The 23,805-nt window shown below is 41.0% G+C and overlaps 1 protein-coding gene across 2 annotated transcripts in view; it reads right to left on the reverse strand.

The window, feature by feature from the left end:
- Window positions 1–23,805, reverse strand: part of MYO5B (myosin VB) — a 370,702-nt gene that overhangs the window by 218,873 nt on the left and 128,024 nt on the right. For both annotated transcript variants that reach the window (XM_024235813.3, XM_054537888.2), the window contains exon 2: window positions 12,727–12,837. In XM_024235813.3, the coding sequence (XP_024091581.2) occupies window positions 12,727–12,837 (111 nt within the window). The remainder of the gene's footprint in view (window positions 1–12,726; window positions 12,838–23,805) is intronic.

Below are 23,805 nucleotides of genomic sequence, written 5' to 3' on the forward strand. Positions count from 1 at the left end.
ACCCAGCTCAGCAGGCAGCACAGGGACCGCCAGCTGCAGAGCCACAGAGCTCATCTCTTTCAGATTAGAAAGCCGGGACCTGAGCACTCCTCTTTCAGATTAGAAAGCCAGGACCTGAGCCCAACAGCTTCAACTCCTGAGGCACAAATGCTGGCCTCCTCTCGATTCTCAGATGAATCTCTTCAACTCTCCCCCCAAGGATGTAAACTAATACAACCACTATGGAAAATAGTGTGTAGATTCCTTAAAGAACTAAAAGTAGAACTACCGTTTGATCCAGCAATCCCACTACTGTGTATCTACCCAGAGGAAAAGAAGTCATTATGTGAAAAAGATACTTGCTCATGCAGGTTTATAGCAGCACAATTCACAATTCCAAAATTTGGAACCAACCCAAATGCCCATCAATCAACGAGTGGATAAAGAAACGGGTGTGTGTGTGTGTATATATATATATATACACATACATATATACACACACATATATACACATACACATATATATTTATATATACACATATTTATATATTTATAAATATGTTTATATTTATATAAATACATAATATATAATAAATAATATATAATGTAATAAATATATATTACATATTATATAATATATAATATATTACATATTACATATTATATAATATATTACATATTATATAATATATATTACATATTATATAAATATTATATATAATATAAATGTACAAATATATATTATACATTATCTATTATATATAATATATAATACATATTTATATATTATAAATATATATTATAAACATATACAAATTTATATATTTATATATTATATATTTATATATTTATATATTATATATATTTATATATATTTATATTATATATATATTTATATATGATATATTTATATATTATATATATTTATATTATACAATATATAAATATATATTATATAATATATATGAATTTATTATTTATATGTATTTACACATATTTATATATATAATATATATTTATAATATATAAATACGTTATAAACACATATTTACAATATATGTTATAAACACGTATTTACAATATATGTTATAAACACGTATTTACAATATATGTTATAAACACGTATTTACAATATATGTTATAAACACGTATTTACAATATATGTTATAAACACGTATTTATAATATATGTTATAAACACGTATATATATGTTATAAACACGTATTTATAATATATGTTATAAACACGTATTTATAATATATGTTATAAACACGTATTTATAATATATGTTATAAACACGTATTTAATATATGTTATAAACACGTATTTAATATATGTTATAAACACGTATTTAATATATGTTATAAACACGTATTTAATATATGTTATAAACACGTATTTAATATATGTTATAAACACGTATTTAATATGTTATAAACACGTATTTAATATATGTTATAAACACGTATTTATGTTATAAACACGTATTTATATGTTATAAACACGTATTTATATGTTATAAACATATTTATAATATATAACATATGTTATAAACATATATTTATAATATATAACATATGTTATAAACATATATTTATAATATATAACATGTTATAAACATATTTATAATATATAAATACGTTATAAACATATATTTATAATATGTTATAAACATATTTATAAATATTTAAATATTTAAACATATATTTATAAATACATATTTAAATAATATTTATAAATACATGTTTAAATATATAAATATTTATAAATACATATTCAAATATATACACATTTAAATAAATATTTATAAATACATATTTAAATATATAAATATATATAAAATATATTACATAAATATAAAATTTATATGAAAATTTATAATTTATATATAAAATTTATAATTTATATATAAAATGGAATTATTACTCAGCCATAAAAAGGAATGAATGGCATTAGCAGCAACCTGGATGGGACTAGAGATTCTAAGTAACTCAGGAATGGAAAACCAAACATCGTATGTTCTCACTCATAAGCAGGAGCTAAGCTATGAGGATGCAAAGGCATAAAAATGATACAACGGACTTTGGGGACTTAGAGGAAAAGGGGTGAGGGACAAAAGACTACAAATTGGGTTCAGTGTACACTGCTTGGGAGATGGGTGCATCAAAATCTCAGAAATCAGCACTAAAGAACTTACTCATCTAACCAAATACCACCTGTTCCCCAAAAACCTATGACAATAAAAAAAATTTTAAAAAAAAGCACGTGGAGGCATACACACATGCAGTTTTGTGAAAACTGCATCCACAAATAAACAAGTGGTATCGGTTTCAGTAAAACTGATAAGTAGTAAAAATGCCCAGAGCAGCAGAAAAGAAGGGGGGGCTGCAAGCTCAGCAGCCAAAGTTACAGATTCTTGGGTGTGTGGACATCCAGAGGGAAGGCAGGAGTCAGAGACTTGAGAACAGACTTTTTTCTGTAACAGGAATTTGCTTCTAATACTGCTGTTAGTGTCTGGCATTTACAGCTAATATGGTTTTATTTGACATCTAAGTGTTTATGACAGTGATCGGGGCCATGAACTTTCTGGCACAAAAGATTCAATCCACTCCATAATAACTGGGCCTTTAGAGGTGAAAAGGAGGCTAAATATTAACAATTATCACAAAATTAATGCTTAGTCACCACTCAGAGTGGACCTTGGCTCCTTTCTGCAACTAGGAGCTGGGAATCAGGAACAGATGGAGGTCCCCAATTGGTCCCTGCCTGACAAGCAGGACTAGATGAGTGAGAATGGCAGGAGGCCTAGAGTAGGAACTGGTCTATACCTGAGCTCTCCAGTAGGGTAGCCCCTAGCCCCATGTGGCTGTTTCAGTGAAATTAATAAAATTAAATTCAACTGAAACCTCAGTTCTCAGTCACACTAGCCACTGTTAATGCAAAGTGACTGAGGTAGGTCTCGATTAATGGAGGTTTGTCTACACAAGGCTGAGGATGCAGGCAGGGAAAAATATAAGATGCAGGAGATCTGCAGCCTATGCTTTGTCCAAGGGGATTTGGGAGCTTCAGTATTTAAAGGGGAAAGAGCAAGCAGGAGGGGGAAAAAAAGGAGGGAGAGGGAGGGTAGGCAGTGAGACAAATGGTTACATTCTTGTGAGGCTCTGATTAGCCTCAGTAAATCCATATTTTACATGTGAAAAGAGGGAGAAAATTAAAAAGTCCATTGTGCATTTGTCTCAGAGTAGGCAGAGGGATGATTTCTGGTCTTGTCCTTGTGCTGTACCTGTGAAGATAAGCTGGTAATTGACATTGTCATGGTGAGAGTCAACAGAACTCAGTTTTGTAGGCCTAGTTTATAGGAGTGACATGTACCCTGGAAGATTTAGGGACTCAAGAAATTTCGTTGTAAGCCATTTGTGAGGAAAGCCACCTGGGGAGATAATGTGGTCTTCTATCACTGTGGGAACACGGCTTACAGATGAGGTTATGACACAGGGCTGCAAAATTACAGCTGTTTGGGAACAGAAGGAAAGTAGTATTGCGTGACTCAGTTCCCAAGCTTAAATTTCCCTTTGGCACATGAGTTTGGAGTCCTGAGAGTTTTTCTTTTGAGACAGAGTCTTGCTCTATTGCCCAGGCTGGAGTGCAATGAGGCAATCCTGACTCACTGCAATCTCTGCCTCCTGAGCTCAAGTGATCCTCCTGCCTTGGCCTCCCAAGTAGCTCGGACTACAGTTATGTGCCACCACACTTGGCTAATTTTTGTATTTTTGGTAGAGACAGGGTTTCGCCATGCTGCCCAGGCTGGCCTAGAACTGCCCAGGTGATCCACTCACCTCGGCCTCCCAAAGTGTGAGCCACCATGATCCTGGCCTCCAAGAGTTAATATATTTTCTTTCACATCATATTTTAAGGGTCCAATAACTACATGTAGCTAGTGACTGACACATTAGACAACTGAGATACAGAACATTCCACCACAGCCAATGTTCTATTGGTAGCGCTGGCCTAGACTGTTCTAAGCCCTGTGGGCCTATGATCCTATACTACTTAGTAGGTGCTCAAAAAATATTAGTTGAGTGAAATGTCTGATTCACTGATAACTTCTCCCATACCTCAATCTATGTCTGTGTTACATAGTATAACAGCAAGATGGTATAATCATAAAAACATCTTTGAATGACACTCCCAAAGATTTGGAACATAACAATCATACAGTGGACAGAAGAGGAGAAAGAATTGGCTTTTATAATCTACCCATGGAACCAGAAGATCTAGAAAAAAAGATATGCTAGTAAAAACAGGGTTACCAGCTGGCAAGAAGTTGGTATTGACCCAGAGGTGGAAATCACACCAAATAGGAGTCAACCCCTGTATTCAAGTCCTGGTCCATCAAAGCAGTGGCTCTCAACCCTTGCTGCACACTGGAATCCCTGGGAGAGCTTTTAAGATAACCTACATCCCATCCCAAGATTTTTTAATTAGTCTGGCTGAAACCTAGGCTTTGCCTTTTAAGTTCTCCAGGGGTTTGTAATGCACAGCCACAGTTGAGAAAAACTGAACCCAAGTTCTGTAAGGCCTTGAGCCCATCACTTGACTTCCAGGAAACTCAGTTTCCCTAATTGTAAGATGGGAAGCCTAGTTTCAGCAATCTTCATGGGTCATTCCAACTTCATTGGCTGAAGGTTTTTAACTTAGGTCCATGGGTGCAAGGGTTTTCTTATTTGTCAAATTACAACAGCTATCCTAGAAGAAAAACAATGTTAAGGAAACTCTATTCCCAGGTAAGAGAAGGCCTCAAAGCTTAAGTCCACTTACCCTCACTACAGTAGCAAGCACGTGGCTCTAGGTTCATTTAATATGCATTAAAAGGTTGTTTTGTGCTATGTCCTAGACAAGCACAAAAAAACACAAACAAGATATAGACCAATGGAACAGAACAGAGCCCTCAGAAATAATGCCGCATATCTACAACTATCTGATCTTTGACAAACCTGACAAAAAGAAGAAATGGGGAAAGGATTCCCTATTTAATAAATGGTGCTGAGAAAACTGGCTAGCCATATGTAGAAAGCTGAAACTGGATCCCTTCCTTACACCTTATACAAAAATTAATTCAAGATGGATTAAAGACTTACATGTTAGACCTAAAACCATAAAAACCCTAGAAGAAAACCTAGGCAATACCATTCAGGACATAGGCATGGGCAAGGACTTCATGTCTAAAACACCAAAAGCAAGGGCAACAAAAGCCAAAATTGACAAATGGGATCTCATTAAACTAAAGAGCTTCTGCACAGCAAAAGAAACTACCATCAGAGTGAACAGGCAACCTACAGAATGGGAGAAAATTTTTACAACCTACTCATCTGACAAAGGGCTAATATCCAGAATCTAGAATGAACTCACACAAATTTACAAGAAAAAAACAAACAACCCCATCAAAAAGTGGGTGAAGGATATGAACAGACACTTCTCAAAAGAAGACATTTATGCAGCCAAAAAACACATGAAAAGATGCTCATCATCACTGGCCATCAGAGAAATGCAAATCAAAACCACAATGAGATACCATCTCACACCAGTTAGAACACTGATCATTAAAAAGTCAGGAAACAACAGGTGCTGGAGAGGATGTGGAGAAATAGGAACACTTTTACTCTGTTGGTGGGACTGTAAACTAGTTCAACCATTGTGGAAGTCGGTGTGGCGATTCCTCAGGGATCTAGAACTAGAAATACCACTTGACCCAGCCATCCCATTACTGGGTATATACCCAAAGGATTATAAATCATGCTGCTATAAAGACACATGCACACGTATGTTTATTGCGGCACTATTCACAATAGCAAAGACTTGGAACAAACCCAAATGGTCAACAATGATAGACTGGATTAAGAAAATGTAGCACATATACACCATGGAATACTATGCAGCCATAAAAAATGATGAGTTCATGTCCTTTGTAGGGACATGGATGAAGCTGGAAACCATCATTCTCAGCAAACTATCGCAAGGATAAAAAATCAAACACCTCATGTTCTCACTCATAGGTGGGAATTGAACAATGAGAACACTTGGACACAGGAAGGGGAACATCACACACCGGGGACTGTTGTGGGGTCGGGGAGTGGGGAGGGATAGCATTAGGAGATATACTTAATGCTAAATGACGAGTTAATGGGTGCAGCACACCAACATGGCACATGTATACATATGTAACAAACCTGCACGTTGTACACATGTACCCTAAAACAAAGTATAATAAAAAGTGTACAAAAAAACCACAAACATTTAACAACTGTTCTGCTGTCTCTCATTCTCTAACAGTCCTGTGTTTAAGTTTTATCGCCATCTTCTCCAGTCCCCAGAAAGCTTATTCTCCTTAAAGAGAACCTTCTTATTCTTCCTCTTGCACCATGAAGCACAACACAGGCACTCAATTACTTGAAAAATAAAATACTCCGATTTATGTAACCTTCCCAATTAGGAAATTCAGTTAAGTTATGAGGAAGTAGCAAATTAACCCTGAAACTTCAGTGGCTTAATACTGCAAAGGTTTATTTCTCATTTATGCTAGGTGCACAAGGCTGGCTGGTACTGAGGCTCTGCTTTCTAAGGTCACACTGACACCAACATGCTGCCTGAAAGTCACCAGGCAGAGGAAGAGAAGAGCACAGCAAACTCCTGTGGGTTCTTCTCTGCTTCCACCTGAAGTGATGGACATCAGTTCTACTTAGTGCCCACTCGACAAAAGTAATCACAGGGTCCCACTGAACTGCAAGGTGGCTAGGAACCATGGCAAAGCATGAAGGTATCATCTCTGCCACCCTAAGTGTTCCTGCTTTGAGAAGTCAGCAGGAAATCCAAGTAGTATCCAAAAGGATTTCAAAAAGAGTGTGGGCCAGTCATGGTGGCTCACGCCTGTAATCCCAGCACTTTGGGAGGCAGAGGCTGGCAGATCACCTGAGCTCAGGAGTTCGAGATCAGCCTGGCCAACATGGTGAAACTCCGTCTCTACTTAAAATACAAAAATTAGCTGGCGTGGTGACATACGCTTGTAATCCCAGCTACTCAGGAGGCTGAGGCACAAGAATTAATTGAACCTGGGAGGCAGAGGTTGAAGTGTGCCGAGATTGCACCACTGCACCCCAGCCTGGGTGACAGAGTGAGACTCCATCTCAGGAAAAAAAAAAAAAAAAAGTGTGAAGTTGGAGGACTCAGAGACTCAGATACAAGGGTGGGTGGAGTAGCGCCAAATATCCTGCCATGGCCACCACTGTTTTAGAAAGACTTCTACAGATTCTTGAAATTGAGTTTTTCATATTCTAAACCCTATATTGTATATTTTCATCATAAGTGGGATGGAAAACTTCACAAAGGTACAGATATGTCATTTTTACTGCTGTATAATCAGACTCTGGCACATAATTGCTCAATAATTTTTAATGAATGAATGATAAATCAACAGTGATGCAAGTAATTAGGAGAAAAGTCTATAAATGAAAAGCTATTGATAAACTGCCTGGTCAACACACAATTAAGAGGTTTGAATTATAAACAAGATTACAGCAGCATAAAAATATGGAGTCAAAGTTCATCTTTTGACTTCAATTTATTCTACTGCTTACACATTCTGTCAGAACCATAGAGCCCCAGTTTAACTCCTAACTTGGTGTACTCCAGCAACAGACAGACCAGACCACTTTCCTTATGGGCTTAAACCTGAGTTTCCCAGCCTTGTCACTGTTAACATCTGCGGCTGGATAGTTCTCTGTTGTGGGGGTGCCACCTTGTGCATTACAGAGCACTGAGAAGCATCCCACTAGATGCCAGCAGCAAATCCTCCTCATGACAGTAGTGACAACCAAAGCTGTGCCCAGACATTGCCAAATGTTCGGGGCAGGGGTGCAAATTGCTGCCCCACTCATCTCTAATCTGAGGCAGCTGGGCAAAGCATTCTAACCTATGGGGAAAAAAATTAGCAGGAAAAATAGGTCAATGACAATAAATTAGAAAGAGCTTCAAGGGTACTCAGCTGCAGACAGACGGTGGTGATGGTCACACAACATTGTGAATATACTTAATGCCACTGAAGAGTACACTTAAACATAGTGAAAATGTTGAATCATTATGTGTATTTTACCACAATTTTTTTCTTTTTACACTTTGACTCTTTAGACAAGATGACTAATTAGTGGTAGCAATATTACCAGTAGATAGTTATATGCATTATACTTTATGCTGAAACATTTTGTGTGTGTACAATATAACCATAACTGAGCAATTGAAAGCAAGATGAAGATAAAAATAAAAATTATTAGGAGACCCAAAACCAGCATTATAAGAACTAAAATGGCCAGCTAAAAGAAGTAATCAAACTCTACCTCTACTAAGAAGCTTTGGTGGCTCCAGAAGGGTATCCTCAGACACTCTTAGCTCTCTGGTTTCGCCAGATGTGTGCACAGCAGGCATTTAAGTTGCACTGAGTACACAAGCGCTCTGCATTCTCAAGGTGAATGAGTCTGAGTGCACTAATATGCAAGGACAATAGTCCTAGTGGTTCTGTGAGACTATAGCTTCTTGACATGAGGACATGTTTGATTAGGACCTTGCTATAATGTCTTCATATGTTCAGTACCATCCTTAGACCTGAGCAAGATGGACCCCTTCCCTGATACTGTGTTGCAGAGGACATTAAATATCACAAAATATAAATTACTAAAGAACACATGGTGTGCCTCCGTCCTTGGGATCAACATTCAGTGCTGTCACAGCATGACCTGAAATGCTCAACACCGCTCTGGTGACTAACACCTTCAGGCCTCAGAGAAACGCTTCTGCACACCTTGTCCTGTGTTCTTGAAATAAGACAACAGTGCCCAGCTGCCTTGAGGTTCATGGGTTGTAACACTACCAGCACTGGAGAAATTACGCTTTGGAGTGTGGGGAAGAATCAGGCAGCAAAGAGGCTTAGGTAAAAGGGAGGACAAACTCATTATCCTTCCTTTCAGATAGGACATGCAAAAGATTCTTACATAATGGATTATCATTTTCCAATTAGGCCAAGCGTCCAAGTCCTTGCTTCTCCATGTGCTCTTGTCGTGGTTCCAGGGGTGCTAAGTATTTGCAACCCCTGCAACATGACAGAGGAGGAATGCTTTGCAATACTGAACAATTCATACTACTCTTATGTGTTTACACATATGTGCAGGTATAACATGCCCAAACCAAGATAGTGATTCTGTATATTGGCAGCTGGATAGAGATTGAATAGAATTGCAACTATCTTTATTTTTAAAATAGTAAATGTTTAAAATGTTAATTAAAAATATGAGATTTAAATAATTTGATAAAATATACTTTAAACAGATGTAGGGTTACATTCTCTTGCCCTGGCCCTCCAAATGTCAGGGTGGGCTTGGAAATACTGAGACGGTAGAGTGTGTTACTCTTTGAAAAGCTCACATGCTCCCCTGTCTTCTTCTCACTCATGAATGCTAAGTCAGGGCCTTGCCCAGAGGGAGTACTCATCATCAAGGTGGGTGATAGATGGTAGATACAAACTCAGTTGGAAAATGAAATTTAAATTAAAAACCGTGGAAACAAGGAGAGTTTTCCCTGACACTAGAGGGCAGGAGTCAAGCAGTCAAAAAGGGAGGTGGGGCCAGGAGAGAGAAGACCTGGCCTGCACAGAGGTGCTCCAGGCAGAGCATGCAGAAGCTACCTCATCACCAAGTTTTGCATCCCCTGAAAGCCTGATCCACTCTAAAAACAGTCTTGTGCTAAGAGTTGGCACACTTAGATACCTTGTACCCATCATGGCTCTGGGGAGAAAAAGGTATAAGACGCTATTCCCCCCAAGAAGTTTATCATCTTGTTGACTTCAATATGAAACATCTTACATTATGCCAGGTGAAATAAGCCAGATACAAAAGGACAAATACTGTATGATTCCACTTCTATGAGGTACCTGGGATCGCCAAACTCAGAGACAGAAAGTAGAATGGAGGTTTCCAGGTGCTGTGGGGAGAGAAGAGATTGGGAAGTTGGTGTTTAATGGGGACCAAGTTTCAGTTGTGTAAGAGGAAGAGTTCTGAAGGATAGTGGTGATGGTTACACAATGTAAATACCACTGAATTGCTGCTGACTGCCACTGAATTTTAACTTAAAAATGGTTAGCATGGTAAATTTTATGCTACATATATTTTACCACAATAGAAATTAATGAATGAATGAATGAGCGAAAGCAAGAGTGAAAAAACCTTTTAGAGGCACAGAGAGAAGCTTGACTGTCTTAAAGAGGGGACAAGTTAGCAAGCAGGCGGAAGGTCCTATCATAAGTCAGAGGTTAGGAATATCATTGTCTTCCTGGAAGATAATCTAACTGATGTTAATCCTTTGCTGATGCAGTGAAACCCACACTATTGAACTTCAGGGGGAGGGAGGATGCATGAGGTTGGTTCAAAGAGGCTGCTGGGGCAGATTTTTCAGCCAGCATAGTACGCCATGGATAATTTCAACTTCAGAGGAGACTCTCTGCATTCAAAGTGTGGCCACATAATTTCTGTGCTCCTGCCTCTAGTCCACAGCTCTGCCAAGTCACTCGTAATGATAGCTCAGAGCCAGCCGTGGACAAGCCACTGCCCATGAGCAACCTGGACAGACTCAGATGTTCAGAGCCCATTATTTCTCGAGAGCTGCTAATCTCCCGCGCCAGGCTTCCCTTCCAATTACATGCTGCCCGGCCTTGTAGCAGGGGAAGGAGGAGATGGGGTCTGGGCAGCTGCCACGATTAGTCACGCAGGGCCAAATTCGTTTTCAGCAGGGTGGGCGAGCATCTGCTCTGTTTTAGCAACATGGCAGATCATTCCTCACTACCTCCGTGCAACTTTTTAAAAACACCCACCCACTAGAAAAGATCAACTGAAATGAAATCTGCTGGAGTAGAGTAGAAGATACACCATTCAAAGTGGGTGGACTAATTTCATTTTTTTTTTCCCGGGCGTGGGGTGGGAAGTTATTCAACATGGTAAACATAATTCCATCTGTTGGGAGTTGTGCTTCTCATCTCAAAAGCAAGAGGCGGCTAGCGAAGGCTGCCTACTAGGAAGAGGAATGTGAGGGGTGCACACCTCGGTACAGACGTTTTCTAATAAACTCATGTTCTGGGTTTACCAAGTGATATGCTTAAGTTGATACAAAACAGAAGTTAGTGGTAGGATGTTCAATCAACAAATTAATCACCAACCATCTAGAAAAGGAGACAAGACCAAGAATAGGCAGGAAATGATCAAAGGACAGAGGATATGGTACACACTTTTAGTGCTGTTGCCATTCAGAGAGGAAAGAGTCTCTCCAACCCGAACCTTTTCTCCAAGCAATGTCTGTTCTGCAGCCCAAACTCAATCCATCCCAAAGCCAACTCTTAATTTGTTACCAACCATTTTGTTCCAAACCTATTTTTCCCCCAGTCGTCTCCCCCACTGTAAAGCCTGCATGAACTACCTCTGCCTGCATCCTCAGTCTGAAGCCACCCAACAGTCTCCTTCCCTGACAGCTCCCAGATGCACTGGCCTCCTTCCCTTTCCTGGAACACAAGAAGGTCTCAGGGCTTTGGCACACACAGTTCCTGCCTGGGACACCCTACTCTTGGTCACCACACCCCTGAATCTTCCATGGCCAGCTCCTTCCCAAAACCCCCTCTCCTCAAGAGGAGTCCCAGCTACTCCAGAGGCTGAGGCAGGAAGAGGATCACTTGAGCCCAGGAGTTTCAGGCCCTCCTGGGCAACACAGCAAGATCCCATCTCTTTAAAAATAAAAAGAGTGGGTTCCTTTTCTCTCCTATACCTCATGCACTCAATTCCATGCCTACTGCCATTTATGGTAATACTTTGTCTCACTTTTGTGTTCATGTTCACTGCCCCCCTTTAGCACTGAGCTATCTGAAACAGCAGGGCCACAACCATTTACCCTCTGCCCCCCTGGGACCTGGCACAGCATATAGGGTGAGCATCCATTATTTGTGAAATGCACCAGTTGCAGAGGCAGTGGTCACAAAAGGCTCATGAGAAGGGAAACTAAATCAGACTTTTTAGGAGGAATAGAATTTCACAGTTACTACCTTGTCTTCCACTTGAAAGAAACAGCCTGAAGGTCAAAAAATAAAAAATGCTCACTACAGCAGCTAACACATAGGGAGCACTTATGTGCCAGGCACTATTTTAAGTACTTGCCACATATTAACCCATCTTATTCTCAAAACAGCCCTAGATAAACTAGCACTCCCATTTTATAGATGAAGTAACAGGCACAGAAAGATTGCGAACTGATATAAGGTCACAAAACTAGTGATGGCTGAGCCAGGATCCCAACCCAGGCAGGCTGGCTCCAACCACTGTGCCCTGCAGGAACTCTTGTAGCAGCTCCTCTCCCTCACTTCCCAGTGAGGTCTCAACCTCCTGTTCCCTCCACTCCACTGAGAAGATACCTGCCTTGACCACCAATGATCTCTCAGCTGCTAACCCCAATAAACACTTATTTTTTGTGTGACATCCATAGAGCAGCTTCCTGGCTTAGCACTTTCACATACATCAATAGCAACAAGAAAGAATCCAAGGGCTCAGGAGCTCCAATGTCCAGGGAAAACTCCAGCCCACAATGTACTATCTACTCCTGTTCCTTGCACACCTGAGCTCCCCGTCACCCCCCAAAACCCCCCAACCCCCACCCCAGACTGGCTGTTACCGTTTCATCCTCCAGTCTGAGCTGCAGGCTCTTGTCTCCATCTTTGTAGTCCTTGGTTAACTCAGCTGAGCGCCATACCTCATCAGGGTCAGGGATCCAGACCCTTGTGCACTGAAAGATTAAAACAGAAGAAACTTAGATACAGAACAAAGCTCTCAGATTTCTAAATGTGTGTCACTACCTAGAAAGTGCCCACCAGGAGAACTTCTAAAGCTATCTGCACACATCTCCCCACCTTCTCATTTCAGGACACAACGTGATCCGATATCATGATAACAGGGGAACAACTCACAGGACTGGTAGCAGAGGGCACCTTTTAGATGTTAAAAGAATGTTGCAGATCAATGAAATTAAAATTCTACCCAAGAGACTGCTGAGCCTGCATTTGTTTATATACACTAGATATTGCACCATTACTCAAAGGGTATTACAAAATAGCGATGTCAGAGGGAGTTATTTAGCAGGCTACAAACAAAACAACACAGGGAAAAGCCAAGACAGTATAGCAAATGTTCAAAGCTTGGGAATTTCTGCTGATATTCTGCATTCAGAGACAAAGTCATTTTCCTGCAGAAGTGAAAGAAAGTGGTCAGCAAATGGAAAGTGTATTTAAGTATCCTCTAGTTGTCAGCCACCTCAATTTATCTGTCCACTCTTTTTCTTTTTTTCAGATGGGGTCTCACTCTGTTACCCAGGCTAGCATGCAGTGGTGTGATCACAGGTCACTGCAGCCTCCAACTCCTGTGATCCTCCCATCTCAGCCTACCAAAGTGTTGGGATGACAGACAGGAACCACTATGCCGGGCCTATTTGTCCATTCTTTAAGCCATAAACCCAAAACTTTCACTCACCTTCCCCCAAGTAGCTATCCTGATTTGCAGACAAAGTCATTGAATGGGGCCAAGTTCTGGCAGGAAAGAACACAGCCCTTGGTAAAGTAGTGATAGAGGATTAACTGTCAGTGACTTGCCCGGCACATTCTCAACATGACTAGGGGGTTCCCAGCCCTACTTGCAGTCAGAATCACCTGGGGAGCCTGGAAAATATCAATGCTTGGCTGTACCTCAGACCAACTCAGTCAGGATCTGAGGTGACATAAAAGCTCCCAGAGACACTAACGAGTGCAGAATGGCAGCATCTGGATCTCCTGGGATCCCACTGCACAGCTGTCAGAACAATTTCTGCATTTTCCTCTCATAGGTAGACAACTTCCACAGGGCCTATTTTCTGTAGAAGCTGTCAGTGCACACACATATATCTGGCTTCCTGGCCACAGAATATTATCAGGAAACCTGAAACAAATGGTTCTTTTGACCAAAAGCTCAACCAGAACATGTGCTTGGGTCAGCATCATCCACTTCACTCCTGGAGTGACAGCTGAGCACAGACCCTGGGCCAGTCTGTCACCTGTGCACATGCAGCCAGCTGGCTTTACTTTGGTCCTGACTTTTTTTTTCAAAGCAGTGTTTTCCTCCAGGTAATCAGAGGCTTTTTTTTTTTTGAAAGCAAGATCCTGACTCCTCCTACACTTGTCTCTAATTCACTAAGGAACAGTGAAAGTTGTAAGGCAATAGAATCAGAATACCAGTCAATGAGGAAGCAAACATCGACCACTTTGCATCCTTGACATCCCAACTCAGGGTACAAGCCAAAGTCATCTGTTTCATTAACTAAGAAACAAATTCACAGAATCTTAACCTTCTCCCTGCTTCTTAAGCCTGCTGCCTTATGGCAAGATATTATCATATCTTTATAGTAAAATAATATAGAGCTTTAAAATAACAAAGAGCTTTATTGCATCTGAGAGCTCCAGAGTAATATAAGGAATGTTCTGAGGTACCTCCAGAGAAAACCTTCTGAGCATATGCTGACCTTAACTGTCAACATTTCTTCTACCCCCAGGTGTCCTCACTTTCTCCACTATTGTTTAAGTCCACCATCCCATCCATCCAGCTGTGATGACCTTTAAGCTCCTGTCCCTAAGCTTCAGGTGAGTGTCCATCCTTCAGCCTCACCACAGCTCTCTCTTGTCACTGAGTTCCACTCCTGGGACTCCCCCTTCAGCCAGCACACCCAAGAAATTTTTACCTAAAGCAAAGTCTCCACTCCATGTAAATCATGCCAGGAACGGCTCAAGATAACAGAATGAGGAATAACCATAAAGGAACAGGAAAATCCCAACAGGAACCGAACGGAGGTGATGTTGTATAGATCCTGGAAGCCAGGGAGCCCAGTCCCAGCTCAGCCAAGGACTCTGGCTGGCCATCACCCTGTGGCCCATATGCCACTCGTGGGGTGGTTAGTTGCATCCAGCACTGAAGAATCTCATTGCCTGGCTTGATCTCAACTTTTATTCTAGGGGAGTTCATGTACTTTTCTAGTTATATAAATCTCTCCTCTCTAAAGAGACTGAGGGCACCTGGTAGGCATACAATTGGCTTCTCATATTGTCCCATACCCACAAAACCTATCACAACATAAGGGGCACAGTGGGACCCCAATGGTACTTTAGCTCCTTGCTCCTCCAGGTGAGGACCTCAGCATCGTCATCACCTAGGAGCAGGTTAGAAGCACAGAATTTCAGCTTCCCCCAGATTCACTGCATCAGAATCCTCATACTAACTACTTACTCTTCCATTCCCACAACATCATCTCACTCTCCCCTGCCTTTGAGAATATGTCAGCAAACTATAGCTATGGGACAAATCTAGCACACTGCCTGTGTTGCCTGTTTTTCTACAGCCCATGAGTTAAGAATGGTTGAAAAAAGCTCAAAAGAAGGATATTCACTTAACATGAAAAAATCACATGAAAGTCAAATTCTGATGTCCATAAATCAAGTTTCCTGGGAACACAGCCACATTCATTCATTCGTTGATGTATTATCTATTTAATACTTTCACATTTTAATGCTAGAATTGAAGGCCAGGTGCAGTGGCTCATGCCTATCATTCCAGCACTTTGGGAGCTGAGGATAGGAGTTTGAGACTGGCCTGGGCAACATAGCAAGACCCTGTCTCTACAAAACTTAAAAAAAAAAAAATTAGCCAGATGTGGTGGTGCATGCTTGTAGTCCTAGCTATTCAGGAGGCTGAGGCATGAGGGTCCCTGGAGCCCAGAAGCTCAAGGTTACAGTGAGCTACGATTGTGCCACTGCACTCCATCCTGGACAACAAAATGAGACTCTGTCTCAAAAAACAAAAAGTAATGACAGAGACCCTATGGTTCAAAGCCATTTTAAAAACATAGTAGGCTGGGCACAGTGGCTCACACCTGTAATCCCAGCACTTTGGGAGGCCGAAGTAGGGGGATCATTTGAGGTCAGGAGTTCGAAACCAGCCTGGCCAACATGGTAAAACCCTGTCTCTATTAAAATTACAAAAATTAGCCAGGCATGGTGGTGGGTGCCTGTAATCCCAGCTACCTAGGAGGCTGAGGCAGGAGAATTGCTTGAGTCTGGGAGGCGGAGGTTGCAGTAAGCAGAGATTGTACCACTGCACTCTAGCCTGGGTGACAGAGCAAGACTCTGTCTCAGAGAAAAAAAAAAAACACATAGTAAAATGTTTACTATCTGATCCTTTACAGGAAAGCACGCCAACCTCTGTCCTTGTACTTACTATTTCCTCAGGCCACAGTGCCCTTCCTCACTTGTCCATGTGGGCAGGGTCCAACTTCCAGCACCATCTCCTCACTGATCACTTCCTTCCCTGTTCCCCATAGAGTTTAGCCATACCCAACCATAAGCTGCCACTATGAATTCTTCTATGATTAGCTTTCCTTTTGGTTTTGCAGTCATTTCTTTCACATCAGTTTCATCTCATTACAGCAAGATCTTCCATATATACCGTTGGGCATCTTTGTATCCCTAGGATCTAGCACATCCTGGCACGGAACAGATGCTCACTAAATGTTCAGGCTGAGTATAGGAATCAGTTAACAGAGAATGTGCATTCATGGGGCACCTGGTTTATACCTAAAACACATTGTGATAAGTACCATGTAACCAAGTATGAACATGGAGATGTAGCTCCTGAACCTAAGGGATGTATATCTAAGTCAGGTCGATAACACACATAAAAATATGCCCTAATGGGGTGATGTGACCAACTCCTAAGGATAGTAACATCTATCCAGTGGAGAGAAGGAAGACAGGGAGAGAGGGGGAAACAAGTTAATGCCGACTTTGGAAGAGAGAAAGTTGGTAGCCAAATTCTTGCATGATGTTTAAAAGGATTTTGAATATGCAGATCTGATCAAGCAAGCTTTAGATGCATATCTAGTAAATATTGGGCACAAGATATGTGTCCAGTCAATCTCCACAATAAAGACACGTGGACACGCATTGAGATTACAGCAGTTCATTGTTAAATCAGAATGAAGTGAACCCCCTGTTCCGTGCAGGATGGTTCACAGCTGCCAGCTGCCACCTCCCCGCTCTGCCTCCTCACTTTTATCTTACTTTAAGGATTCTCAGCTTAAAGTGTCTATAAATTACTAAGCAGGGCTGTTTACCCAATGTCATCCATACTGCATATAATGAGAAATTTATAGATCTTCCAAGGGTAATTTTAACCATAATCAAATTTTGCCTTACATGCTGGCTTTGCGAGACACATTGCTTCTGTAATCAAGTACAAAGCAGTATATGATGAGTACAAAATATATGGCCAAGAAACAGACACATGAACTAAGAAGGGAGAGAGAAGACCACAGTAGCTGGGAAAGACTTGAGGAAGGCAGACATGATCTGAGGTTTGGAGATGGAAAGGATTCAGAGGGGAAGGGTTTCTTTTTGGAGTGATGAAAGTGTTTTGGTAACCAGACAGAGATGGTGGTTGCAGAACACTGAATGTACTAAGTGCCAAATTGTTCACTTTAAAATGGTTAGTTTTATATTATGTAAATTTTTTCTCAGTTTAAACACACACACACTGTTCTGGTTGTAGAGAATGCAAACAGTATCTTGTACATGCTCTCTTCTGGCATCGGTTCGCATTACTAGTCTATGAAAAAGCAGTAAAATATTTTCACAGAAAGCCATTATTTTATGAGCCAGACAAACTCTCTAGAACCAAGGATCTGTGTTGCCTCTTTTTTCTCACCTTCAAGGAATGTCTTCAAACAAATATGACCACTACCAGATTTACTGTAAGCCAACAGACTATAAGACAAACTCACTCATACAACCCAATTACCATGCCACTCAATTTGTCCCTATTTTAATAACACTTAATTCCATCATATCAAAGTAAATAAAATGCCAAGTCTGACCCCAATTATCAAAGAATAGCTTGTGATTTTTGGAAAGATCTTTTGAAAAGAGCCCCACATATTTCCTAGAGAAGGCAGATGCCTACATCAAATGTAAATGCATTAGTACCAAGCTATTCTCCAACCCCCTGTTCCTTTATTCCACTGCAGGGCCAGCTCCAGCAGCTGTTCTCCTATATACGCAGCTGGAGGGAGTGGCCATCTATGACAAGAGCCTCAATCCTGACTACACATTAGAACCACCTAGGGAGCTTTCACAAATTCCCATGCCAGGCAACACCCCATCCTACTTTTATCAACCTCTGGGGGTGGGAACCAGGTAGTGTTTTCTGAAGCTCCCCAGATGAATTAATATGCAAGCGAGTTTGAAAATGTACTTCCATGTGGCTGACTGGGTAACAGATTTGAAGGGTATCACAGACCCTCATGTGCTACAGGCCTCTCGCTACCAGTCTGTGGTTAAACATTAAACTCCAGCCTGCAGATTATTTCCCCAGAGCTAAAGAACTCTTTCCCAAAAAGCCCCAGCTAAAATGTAAATACAATGTCCAGAAGAGCACAGCATTTACACATGTATATAAATTATCAGGCTGTAGCACTGTGGTCAAGTGTGTGGGCTCTAGAGTCAAACAGCTTTGGGGAGGAATTCTAACCGCGATTTATTAGCTTGTGTAAGTTGATGAATGGGTCTGAGCCTCAGTTTCCTTAGCTGAACAACAGGTAAAAGTTCTATCTACCTCGTGAAGTGTTTTAAGAATTAAATGAGAGCCCACTATCACAGCACATAAGTATTAGGCAATGATGATGATGATGGTGATACTACTATACAGTTTTGTTGAGAAATCCTGATGGGATTTTGGATAGAACTAGAAAATTAGAAAAGGAAAATAAGAAACCTAAAGCGGTCCATGTTACTGGGATCCTTTAGATGTCCTGTAGGTCATAATACATAGGTAGCCATGTCTTACCTTAAAAATAAATACCTACTTCTACTCCAAAAACCTGAGAGAAGTGATTCTCAATGCTGGCTGGCATATAAGAATTATCTGCAGATCTTCAGATCTTTAAAAAACAAAACCACTAACACCCATATCCCATACTTGAATAGTTAAATCTCTGGGGGTAGGGCCCAAACACTGTATTTTTTAAAAACTTCCCAAGTGATGAATGCACTGTCAGAATTAAAACTCCTATCTCAGAGTGAACCTCAGGAGCCAAGGTGGACCTTCAGGGAGAAGCGAACAGGGACATTTGAAATCTGCACTCCCTGGAATTAATAATAATGCTACTTCCATCCCCTCCTACTAACATAACTAATCTTAAGTATTTGAGTCATTTCAACTTAGTTTCAAAACTGAATTAGGATGAGCAGGGTTATCAATCCTCTTTTATACAGGAGAAACCTGAGGGTTAAAAGTACTGAACAATTTGCGCAAGTTGCCAAGAGCTTAGTCAAAAGCAGGCCTGGAGAAAAGATCTCAGACTCTAAGTCCTCCACTGTCTAACCCACTCCTGGAGAAATATTGATTTGCTTACAGCAGCCCAGAGTCCTGCTGAGTATGTATCTTATACAGGTAAAGTGCTTTGTAATTACACACACAAAAAAAATGTACAAATGCCCATTAACAACGACACGCCAAGTTAAGCCACAGGTAGTTTCAGCATTAAGCATCAGACAGGCTGAAGTTTCAGTTGCAATAAAGCCTTGACCGGAAGCAGGGCAGTCTGGGCAGAGTCCCCTGGGAATGGACAAGGGATCCCACAGCCTAACTTGATAGCTGGCAGTATAAACTCCCTGTGTCCATTCCTGTGATTAGGGGACCAAGAACAGGAACACTGGTCTGTTCAGAAGAAAGAAGGAAGAAAAAACATTTCTAAACTAATAGTTTCATTTAACACCAGCAAAACAGCAGTTTCCCAAGTGGCTTGGTACCTGGAAGGATACTGCTGTGTTGTAGGAACTATGAAAACACCTTACCTAACTGTGCTTGCATAAAGTGGGTCACACTCCACTCTTTTGCAAGGTAAGAATTTAGAAGATAAAGACTAAGCCCTGCACCCCCTCCCAGTAGAACTTCTCACAATCATTTCTACAGGTACTGCTGTCTGAAGGAGTGTTCATGGGCCCAGACACCGCATCCTGAACCCAGTGGTGATGATTAGTCCTGCAAATTTGGGGAGCCCAAATCAAGAACATTCCCACTGGTGTGCTGTTGGTCATCTTCCCTTCATATTTATTGGGCTGGGCTCCCACTATGGGAGACAGAAGAGCAAGGAGGTGAAGATTCAGATATAGGGTGCTGGTCCCCACTCCCATCATCAGATAAGGGTCTACACTTCTAAGCCTCGGCTTCCTCAGAAGGTATTCATCATCTGGTGGAAATGTCTTCTGCACCAGGGTTGTTGTTAGGATTAAATAATGTATATGAAATATTTGGCCCAGTATCTGGCACATTTTAAGTACTTAGTAGTTCTTACTATGGCAGGACTCAGGCCCTGGGAGTGAATAAAACCAGAGAGGACTCCCTCTAGGAGAGCACAGCCAGCCAAATAATCCCAACAGAACGATGTGCGTATAAAGTGTCATGGGAACAGAGAAGCTCAGTGCTTCCAGATTATTTCTCGAGTTAACTCCTCCTCCCCCAGCGGCAAGCCATGCTTCTGAGTTTCCGTTTACTCATTTCCATTAAAGGCTTCCTGAACCAGTAATAACCTTCCCCTTTCCCCAAATGCTTTCCACTGGAAAGTTCCCTGTAATTTAGAGCCACAAGGAATTACATGTAAATATCCTGTTTGTCCAGAGCCACCTAAGTAACTAAAAATTCAGGTACGATTTCTGAGCCAATTAGGTAGACTCCCAAGTCCCACCCAGATGCCTCCCTATCTTGCTGCTGTTTTCTCTTAAATGACAGAGAACCAGTGTATGCAGACCACCAGGAGAAAGAACTATAACATAATACACACAGACGGGGACAGCAGAGAGCCACTGAGTAACCTGGGGGGAGAGGAGAAAAAAGCAGAGAAGAAAGAGTCACTCTGATGTGGTAACTGCATAGTCACATAGCACAATTATAACAACATTCAACATTTCCTTCCATTTAAATGAAACAAAAGTCAATTATAACCAAAAGGCAAATCCACATGCTATGGTATCGTATCATCTCAACCCAGTCTCTTGAGAAGAAAGTCAACTTTCTGTGATATCTCATTGTGCCAGTCACAATTCCATTTATCACACATTCTATATCTGTATTTGAAGCTAATAAGGAATCAAGTCTCCATGTGGCTGATGAAGGCAAAATTTACCTGTTTACTGCCCTACAAATGTAGTTAACAGAGTAAGCAGTGCATCCTCAAGTGATGAATTGACAAGATGGGAAGCGTTTGGTGTACGAGGAACACTGCTGAGTCATTTTATCCAGCTGGTTTATACCAGTAGTATACTTGTTGGTGAGGGAAGCAGTGATAGCAGAGGCTTAGAAATACCTATCAAACAATGCGGTGATGCTCTCACTTCAAGACTTCCCACAATCTACTTGGACAACAGACATATCAGTTTAGTACCTTCTGCATGTCCACTTTCAATGAACTTGGATTGTAAATCTCTGAGTCTGAATTGAGCACAAGGGAACATTGTTTGGAGACTGTGAATGACCTAATGGCCTAAGATGAAAGATCACTGAAAGCTCCCATTTAAAAAGGGATGTGTCCACAGTAAGTCGGCTTTTTAAGGCTGCAATGCTGAATCCATTAACCTGCTTGCCAAAAAAGCTAAAAAAGATTTCCTCAAAGCTAGTGCATATCATGCAGCTAAAGGATATGTCCGGATCCAATCAAGTAGCTAAAACTGTTAAAATCCTACTTCCATAATTCAGCTCCTTAGACTGTCAAAGCTCCCTAAACAGAGCAATCAAGTATATGAATTAAGCAATCTACTATCATATTAAAAAATCTTTAAGTCACTTAAGATAGTTTTCCAGAGCATACCACCTTCATTTTCAAAGCTCATTGACATAATCCAACTTTTAAAATCCATATCTGATTCTATCACAGGATAGTTGTTTTCCTCTTCATCCAGTGGATTTACATTCTCATCTCTATAAAAGACCAGTATATTGCTTTCTCCAGAGAAACAACCTTAACAGTTTATGATCACCATAACACTTATTGAAAGGTCATGGCCCTATAAATATTTATGCAGTCTAAGTTTGCTTCCTTTTTCTTTTTAAAAACCTGTTCCATTACTTGACTTCTCTAAGCAACCAAAGCAAGCACTGACTGAAGTTATTTTAGGCTAAATTCTCTTCTGCAAACCACTTCATTGACCAAAATAATTAAGAGAAAGCACAGGAGCACCACTCTTTCTTAAGAAATAACCTGGGGGAAATTGCACCTTGTATTTGGGTGCATTAGTTGGTTTGTCCTTACTCTGTCTTCAAGAGATGACCTATCTCAGAACTTACACACCTCACATACTTGCATCTGGAACTCAAGCGAGCTCTCAATTTTCCTTCCACGGGAGCATGTCAGTCTCCCCCACGCATTTCCAATTAGTCAAACACCTATCTTTGAAGCTGTTCAATAAACATTCAACTCCTATATCTCCCTAATAGGCTACCAAGGCTTACAGACTGGAGCATGGACTCCAGTTCACCTAATCCTCTACAAGTATTTACTGAAGACCTCTGCACAACAGCCAGGCACTGTGCAAGGTGCTGGGCACAGTGAAGAGGAGACATGATGTCTTAGTCTGTTTTCACACTGCTATAAAGAAATACCAGAGCCTGGGTAACTTATAAAGGAAAGAGGTTTCATTCACTCAGTTCTGCATGGATGGGGAGGCCTCAGGAAACTTACAATCATGGCAGAAGGCAAAGAAGCAACAAGCACCTTCTTCACAAGGTGGCAGGAAAAGAAAAAGTGCAGGGGAAACTGCCACTTATACAACCATCAGATCTCATGATAACTCACTCACTGTAGGCAAAGCAGCATGGGGAAAACTGCCCCCATGATCCAATCACCTCCTACCAGGTCCTTCCCTTGACATATGGAGATTACAGTTCAAGATGAGATTTGGGTTGGGGGACAGAGCCAAACCATATCACAGGGCCCTTCAAGGATCCCAGACCACATGCAGCTAATCTCCTGCAATGGTCATAAATGCATCAACAGCACCGACATTCACAGCATGTGACAGGGGACCCAACCCACTGTGGGTCATCGGGAAAGGCCTCACTGGAGATGATTCAAGCTGAATCCTAGATGGATAAGGAGGTAGCTGGGCAAGATGTGGAAGGAGGTGGTTTCCAGGCTGAGAGGATACCTGTGTGACAAGTCTGGGGCATGAAGGAGGAGGGCTCGCTAAGGAATTGAAAGAGGGCCAGTGTGGGTGGGAGACAGAGGACAGTGGTGAAAGGGGCTCAAAATGACACTGGCAAGAGATGCAGAAGCCAGAACCAGTAGGTTCTTGGGGGTCACATTACAGATTTTTTTTAAAGTATTCTATAGCCAGTGGAAAACTACACATGGATTTCAAACATGGAAAAGGACATGGTCAAAACTGCATGATAAAAATATCAGATTTACAGATGGAGTGTATATGGAAGAATTATTATCAGTGTGATAGTTCAGTCTTGCAATGTGCATAACCCCAGTCCTTTCCCTTTGTCCTCATACGAGCACTAACAATGATAGGAAATCACGGACATCATTTGTCCTACCACTATCCCCAAATAAACTGTTTTTGAAACTCTGCCCCTGAATATTCCTTTTATTTGGTACTTGTATCACACCCAGTTGCTAAACTGC

Source organism: Pongo abelii, chromosome 17 (assembly GCF_028885655.2).
Source record: "Pongo abelii isolate AG06213 chromosome 17, NHGRI_mPonAbe1-v2.0_pri, whole genome shotgun sequence".
Classification (NCBI taxonomy): domain Eukaryota; kingdom Metazoa; phylum Chordata; class Mammalia; order Primates; family Hominidae; genus Pongo; species Pongo abelii.